At 34.0% G+C, this 7,884-nt stretch overlaps 1 protein-coding gene across 1 annotated transcript; it reads left to right on the top strand.

Moving 5' to 3' along the window:
- On the top strand, positions 1-1,152 carry LOC107953399 (ethylene-responsive transcription factor ERF109). Its single transcript, XM_016888706.2, has one exon. The coding sequence runs from the start codon at positions 134-136 to the stop codon at positions 962-964; it is 831 nt and encodes a 276-aa protein (XP_016744195.1). The 5' UTR covers positions 1-133; the 3' UTR covers positions 965-1,152.
- The last annotated feature ends 6,732 nt before the right edge of the window (positions 1,153-7,884 follow it).

Raw genomic sequence — 7,884 nt, forward strand, 5'->3', positions numbered from 1 at the left:
CTTCGGACTGAAACCTCGAAACTCAGACAGAGTTCAGTGTACAACGCTAAACAAAGTCAGAGACTTTTCATAATTCACCTCCAGTTCCCTTTCGCGCTTACACTGGGATTTATCCCGGCTACGCCGCCGTTTAATGTCGCCTCCTCCTCCGCCGCTTCATCCTCTTTCTTCCGAACAAGAAATCTCCGTCATGGTTTCCACCCTCAAAAACGTCATCACTGGTTCCACTCCTTCCTCCTCCTCCGCTGACCTTCGTTTCGATTTCGGTGCTCCCGGAGGTTCGGCTTCTACTTTTACTGGTGGGTTCAACGCTGATCGCGGGAACATGGTATTTCAAGTGAGCGAAGTTCTGGATAAGTGCCACGTGTGCAAATTTGACGGTTGCCTGGGGTGCAATCTTTTCCCGCCAAGTCAGCAAGAGGAAAAAAAAGGGACAACTAGTGCTACTACCATCACCTCTGCAATTAAAACTAAAACAAAACGAGTAAAGAAAAACTACAGAGGGGTCCGGCAAAGGCCATGGGGCAAATGGGCTGCTGAGATTCGAGACCCAAGGCGTGCCACAAGGGTCTGGCTTGGAACCTTCAACACTGCGGAGGAAGCAGCTCGCGCTTACGATAAAGCAGCTATTGATTTCCGGGGGCCAAGAGCTAAACTCAACTTCCCATTCCCTGACAGTAACAGCAAAGCCGATGTAATACCGCCGCCGCCAGCTGCAGCAACTGCCGTGGGGTTTGATCATGAAATTAGTAGCAGGTCTGTGCAAAAAGAAAAGGAAAGAAATGATGTGATTAGCATGGAAATGGATACTGAAAAAGGATTGGGGTCGACTGAGTTTTGGGATGCAATAGGCGAAGATGAGATTCAACAATGGATGATGACGATGTCAGAATTTGGTGGGGACAGTTACTCCTCCGATTCAGCTACCACTACTGTTACTACCGGGAATGTTCATACTTTTTAATCACTCGAAGTTGAATCTTGGGGTTTTACCGGCATAGGACAGGCAGGCTCTTCCTTATTTTATAAAGAAAGAGTATGATGATGGTGATAAGTGAAATTCTGTTTAGGGTGATCATTATTTACTGTACAATTCTAACTTCTCAATGTCTGCTACTTCTTCAATATATAAAATGTGATATTAGTTAATCAAACATGGAATTTTATTTGTTTTTATAGTAATCATTAATTGAATAATTAAATAAAAAAGAAATCACTTCCATTTTCGAGGAATCTAAATCACACTGGTTTGGGGTGTTGGCATGGATGTGGGTGGTCACCACGCTGAAAACTGCAAAACGAGATGGCTTTCTCGCCATCTGGGACTGCAAAAGTAGTACTGAATTTCACAGACGAGTTGGGACCCACAATTGACTGAAAGCAACTTCCCATCCCACCTGACGAAAGCGGCACACACACATAGTGTTCAGTGACGTGCGATCAACAATGTTGGTAGGTGGGACCCCTTTATTTTAACATGTGAATTATGCGACTTTTAATTTTAATCATCTCTTTTACTCTAATGGATAATGTGATGCAGAGTTTTTATTTTTATTTTTTATATAATAAAATTTTCATTTCATTAATCCTATATTAAAATAAATTCATGTATTTATTTTTTAAAATGTGTATAAATAAACTGAGATTAAATCTCCATATATATTTAAATTATATCAAATCAAAATTTCAGGTTTATTTCTTTGAAGGAGATACAGTTTAATTATTTATACATACATATATATATGATATTTTAATTTAATTCAATAAAAAAATAAAAAAAATCTCACAAATATAGCATTTTTTTGGGTGTAATATCAATATAATTGAGTTAATTAAAATAATAAGATATTGATCACATTTAGAATGTGCTGAATTGAAAGCATTCATCACGTGGTGATAAAAAGGAGGATGATCAGGTCAGACTGAGATGCGGAGAGTGGCAAAACCCCAAAACCCTAAACTAAATAAACAGATAGGCATAGTATCATCTAATTTCATATTTTAACAAAACAACAAAACTCCCCTCACTTCCTTGTCGCCAACCGCGTTAACTCACTAACATATGTTGCTTCTTCTAATCATATTTAATATAAATACAGACATTTTCTTATTTTACATAAATTTTGCCTACAATACTGTGTTAAAATATTTTCGAGATTTTTCATAGAAAAAAAAAACATCATTATTGTTGGTATGTTTCACTAAAAGCAGAAAATTAGAAATGATTGGTTTTTTTTTTTGATAATTTTTTAAAATTTGCTTTCAATGAAACAAATATAATATTATCTATTTTTTTCATAATTGATCTACAAAACTAAGTTTGATTGTTAATTAAATTGATAAACAACATTAATTCAAAATGTTTTTTTTTTATAATAATATAAAAAACTAAATTTAAATAATAATGCATTTGGGACTTGAGTTGAAAAATTGTTTAAATAATAGCATTGTTTAAAGAATGAATTGGGATGAGATGCATCATCGTACAGTTTTCAGATTGATTCTCCAACTTTAGAGTAAAGCCCATACAACATTATCCACGTGTATAATTAGAAAAATAACCTAATGCAGAGATTGAGCAATTGCATACCATAATAATATCTTCCATGGAAATATGATCATATAATATTGTTCATGTGCATGACTAGAACCACACCACAATCGTATTTGGAATCATAAGTGTGCTAGAAATTTGTATATGCAAATTTGAAATTTGAAGAAAAGAGATGAACGACAAGATTCTCCTGTCAAACATGTTAAAAATTTATATACACAAGTTTCGAGTTAAAAAAAGTTTTAATCTCTTTCAATAATTTATTGACCCAATGGTAAGATCATTATGTTGTAGGTATGAGAGCTTGAGTTTAAAATATGATTTCCAATGTGATTAACTAATGTTTCAAAATTTAATGTAGGTTCATTAGAACCGTATAAACAAAGACCCAAAACTCCTATTAATAGACAAACAGAACCCCTTGCAGTGTACAAACATGATGGAAAAAAGTAAAAAGTCTCGAGAAGAAAATGATCCTATTTGACTGCCGTACATTGCTAGTATCAAGAAATAAAATAATTGCGAATCTCGAGTAACTAGACAAGCCACCAAAATCGCTAATGTGGTGATAAATCCTGTTAGTAATATGGACCCCTTAGAAAGTCCATCTATTCCCAATCTCTAGTAAAAATAAAATTTTTTTATTCATTTATAATCTTTCACCAATTGAATTAATGAATCGTCCAATCAGAAATGATAACAGAATGCATAGGTCAGATTATGGATTTTAAAATGTTAGTATTTCAAAATATTAGTATTTGTGATTATTTTGTCTAGATAAATAGTTTATTAAAAGAAAATTAGGTTATTGAAATTTGATGAGATAAAAAATAATTATATTAAAAATTAAAAAAATGGGCAATATAAATATCTTTATATTTGTAAATATATATAAATATGTTTAATATAAAATATAAAATTAGAACTAAATAAAACGATATTTTGAAATTTATTTATTTATTATTTTATTGCTGGACCATGTACATTATATGAAAAAAAAATTGATGATTTTGAAAAACAACCTCTTCGTATGAAATTTGAATAGAAAGTTTGAGTTAATCAAATCTCCTTTTAAAATTCCTTACAAAATTTGATATTTTTCATTAATTTTTTGAGTCTAGAGAATTTTTGGATTTCCAAATTATGAAGATGCAGAATGGATTAAAAGTGATCCTATAAACTAATTAATAGTAAAAGAGAGTTATTGTAATATATAAAATCTTCATTTGAATGATTCAAAAATATCAAAATATTAAAATTTATTATTTATCTTATATTAACTTAATTTAATTAGTAATAATATAAATTAACAGAAATTGGTAAAGATTTAGTATAATTAAACAATTCAATAAAAAGTTTTTGGAGGGTTCGGAGAAAGTAAAAATTTTGAGTGAAGGTAAAAGGAAAAAGGTTTTGAAGGTTTGGGGAGAAGTAAATTTTTGTAGGGGGACGTAAAAGTTTTTGGGTAGAAATAAAAGGAAAAAAAATTTGGGGGTTGAGGGGAAGTAAAATTGTTGGGGGGAAAGGTAAAAGGGTTTAATATTTAATTTATTCGGATTATTTGAGTTATCCGAATTCAAAAATTCAACTTGAAACGAACTCAAAATTCGAAAACAAAAATGAATTGGTTCAATTAATTCGATTTGAATAATTCGAAATTCAAATTTTTTGAGTCAAATTAAATTTTATTCACCCCTACTTAAAATACCAAAGCTCGATAAAAAACATATGGAGCCAGATAACTTGAAGGGTTTGAGCCTTGAGAGAATAAGAAAGCATGCTTATTTGCTGAAAAGATGTTCCCAACACCTGAGCAAATTCATGAAGCATAAACATGGGTACATCTGGAGCATAATGGACTAAGCAACAATTACTTGCATGCAGTTCAAACGATAGTTAAAATATAGGATATGCCCAAAAAGATGGAGACGGAGACGATAGAGAAATATGATATGGATAGCAAGGTTTTCTTTTTCTTTTTCATGGAGAGGATTTCTAATGTTTTTTAAATAGGATTGATGGTCGAATCGATCAAGTCATCAAAGTTTAATCGATTCAATTAAAAAAATTAAAAAAATTAAAAAATTTCGGTTCAATTGGTTTTTTACCTGTTTCAATCGATCCGTATTGGTTTTTGAATTAATCAGTTCAAAGCCTCTCTCTGAATCGATACCTCAACCAGTTCTCGATCCAGTCTATTCGACAAATCAATCTGGCTCAACTAACATTGAGGATTCCATTTTCTTTTTTAGTTCAACCTCAAATTTTTTTGGATAATTAGTAAAATAAAAATAAATTAAAAATTCATTTAAAATAACATATGCCTTTTTTAATTTGCAAGTACTGCTTTTTATTGATCGAAAATGTCATGCTTCAAAATATAGGGGGTTAATTGAAATAAATAATCAAGAAATAACCTTAGTTTGATGGTTAAGTAGTTAGTGCACTCTCTAGAGGTCTTAGGTTTTATCCCCATCTCTCACATTCTTCTCTTTTAATTTTCAGCAACCAAGAATAAATTCCTAGGACTCTTTAATTTTATTCGACAGAATAAGGGAAATTATCATGTAGCCCTCAAAATTTGAAAACCCTAGCTATTTAGTCACTTTTTCCCTAATTACACTAGGATTATGTTTCTTTTTTCATTCCAATTAGAATTTCTCTTCTTTCTCCCTATTTCTTCTTTCTTTTCCATCCTCTTCTTTACAACAATTTTTCTCTTTATTGTCGGAATTATTTTTGCTTCACGAATCAAAATCAATTCTCAATTGAATCGTTCCCTATCGGATTCATAATTGCCATTAGCATCAAACTTAGTCTTAGCAAAGAATTGGTAAGAATGACTTGATCCCAATGTTTGAATTTGAATCTTTATAGAATTTCTATCTAACAATAATCTTGCAAGCGACTAAACGATCTTTCTCAGTTTTAAAACGAATCTTTCAATAATCTTGATTAATCTTGATGAATCTCGAAATTAATCGTTAACTCGTGTGAAATTTTTGTTTGAAAAACCTATTTTACGTACGTCGGATCAGATTTGATCGAGCTTTCGGAGACAGGTATGTGTTCTTTTACAAGCGAATTAGAGCAAACTGAGCCTCGAAATAGGGCCATACGGCCAGCCACACGTGGGCCACACCGTGTGGACTACATGACCATGTCCTCCTGAAACCCTAGTGTAGTTCGTGAACCACACGGCTGTGTAACCCTTCCACACGGCCTGGCCACACAGTCGTGTCTCATATGTAGCCTAATTTTGCATGTTCCACAGGGCCTCAGCCTGTTACACGACTTGACCACACTGATCTGTTTCGCTGTCAGTACAGGAAGGCAAGATCTGCTATCTTCACTGATCTGTTCTCCGGGGAATATGGCCTGTATAATGAACCTAATTATGCCTAGTGATTATAATATTATGATCAAAATGAATCAAAAAATCCTAACTAAATGTGTATGCATGAATGAAAAATGTCATGAAAATGATCCCTCGATGTTTGAGTTGTTATTGCTCATTGTTTAATAAAGCTTTATTGTCAACACGTCAGAATGTTATCTTGTCCTGTTGGTAATGCTAATATTTTACTTAACCGGATTGCCCCCACTGTAATCTTCAAGGTCCAATCCATTGTAATTTTGGGACATAAAATTTGAACCATCTTTCTCCCACTGAGTATAAGATCTGGCTCTTTTTCAAATCTCTCCCACTGCAATTCAGGGATACAGGATCTGAATCTCTCTCTCCTTACACCGTTCCCAAGGTTATGCACAATTGCAGAACTTCCTCTTCTTATCACTCAGTGATCATTGCTTGTTTGTTCATTGAAGCTTTGTCACCAACACGACATCTTGCCATTTTGTTCAATCAATGTTTGGACAACAAAATCCGAAAGAATAATCTTACTTTAGACTTTTCATTCTTAAACATTTCAACCTTTAAACTTGGTGTGTTCTAAACAATAGTCCTATTTCAGGTTCCTATATTATTTAGAAACTTTTAGAGTAATATGCAAGACTCCTTTCGCTTGAATAATCAGTCCATTAATCGTTTGACCCTTAATAGCAAAACGACATCGTTTTATACTTAGTATAAATGTTTAAAAAAAACCCAAAAAATTCAATTTCATCTTATTTTAAAAAAAACAAACAGAGAGCTTTTGAGCTCTCTCTCTCTCTCTCAGGCCTCAAATCTGGCCATGGTCTGGCTTAGGGTTTCGGCGTGCCTCTGCCGTAGCGCCACCGTGGGTGGCAGCTGGAGGCACAAAATCGGGCTTTTTTGGTGCTTTTTTGAAGCCGATTGCCTCTAGGCCACGGATCCAGGGCCGAATCTCGTGAAAAATGAGCCCAAGACCCAAAAAACGATGAGGAACCGCTCGTCTTCTCCTCCTCCGGTGCGGCGCAGGTAAGGTTCTTTTTCTTTCTTTCTATTTACTTGTTATTTAGTATGAACAATAAAAAAATAAAAAGGGCAGAAAAGAAAGAGAACGCGAATCTAAAATAACTTTTTAGAAATCTTTCTATTTTTTGATATTTCTCTATAATGTTCGTGAAAAATAAAAAAAGGAACCCCTGTTACAGTGTTTTGAATGGCTTTATATAGCCTTTTTACACATTTTTAAAATCTATAAACTGTCACTTTTCTCTGATTTTGCAGGTGCAAGTGGCGTTGGGTGGGCCAGTGGCAGAGGAGTTAGTGTGGCGCAACAGTGATGGTGAGGATAGGATGTGCGGCGCTGGGTAGTCAGAAGACAAACCTAGGTGAGGCGCACCTAGGGTTTTTTTGTTGTTGTATCCTGTTAGATTTTTTTTGGGTTATTTGGGCCATTGTATCGTTGGGCTTTAGGGGTTTAATGGGTTAGGTCTAAGCTAGGTTTGGTTTTGTCTGGGGTATTTTGGTCTGTAATTTGTTTTGGGTAGGTTTAATTGGTTTGGGTTTGTTTTGAGTGTACTGGGCCCGGGCGAAATTGGGCTTGTACAGTAGTAACTGCAAATTTGAGGTTTGATCTCAAACCAAGTGGTAGCTTAGCTGCAATGTTTATCTAAAAATATCAGTGGTTTACCCACAATTTTTACAAGCCCAGTGGCAAATTTTATCTGCAATTACGTTGTGTATCCACAACAAGTGACAGTTATCTGCAAATCAGTGGTGGTTCATCCACAACCTGGAGTGATATGATAGATGAGTTCTAGGGAACTCATAAGTGAGGTGTGTAGTGAAGTTGGGCAAGACCTTTCTAATAAATTATACTTGTATTGCCATACACTAGCATGTGCATTTGAAATTGTGTTTTCTGAAATAATGTAGTGAAGTGATTATATGATAAACCGTA

This window comes from Gossypium hirsutum, chromosome D12 (genome assembly GCF_007990345.1).
Source record: "Gossypium hirsutum isolate 1008001.06 chromosome D12, Gossypium_hirsutum_v2.1, whole genome shotgun sequence".
Classification (NCBI taxonomy): domain Eukaryota; kingdom Viridiplantae; phylum Streptophyta; class Magnoliopsida; order Malvales; family Malvaceae; genus Gossypium; species Gossypium hirsutum.

Coding starts and splice junctions, on each gene's coding strand:
- LOC107953399 (XM_016888706.2), top strand. CDS start 134: ATGTCGCCTCCTCCTCCGCCGCTTCATCCTCTTTCTTCCGAACAAGAA.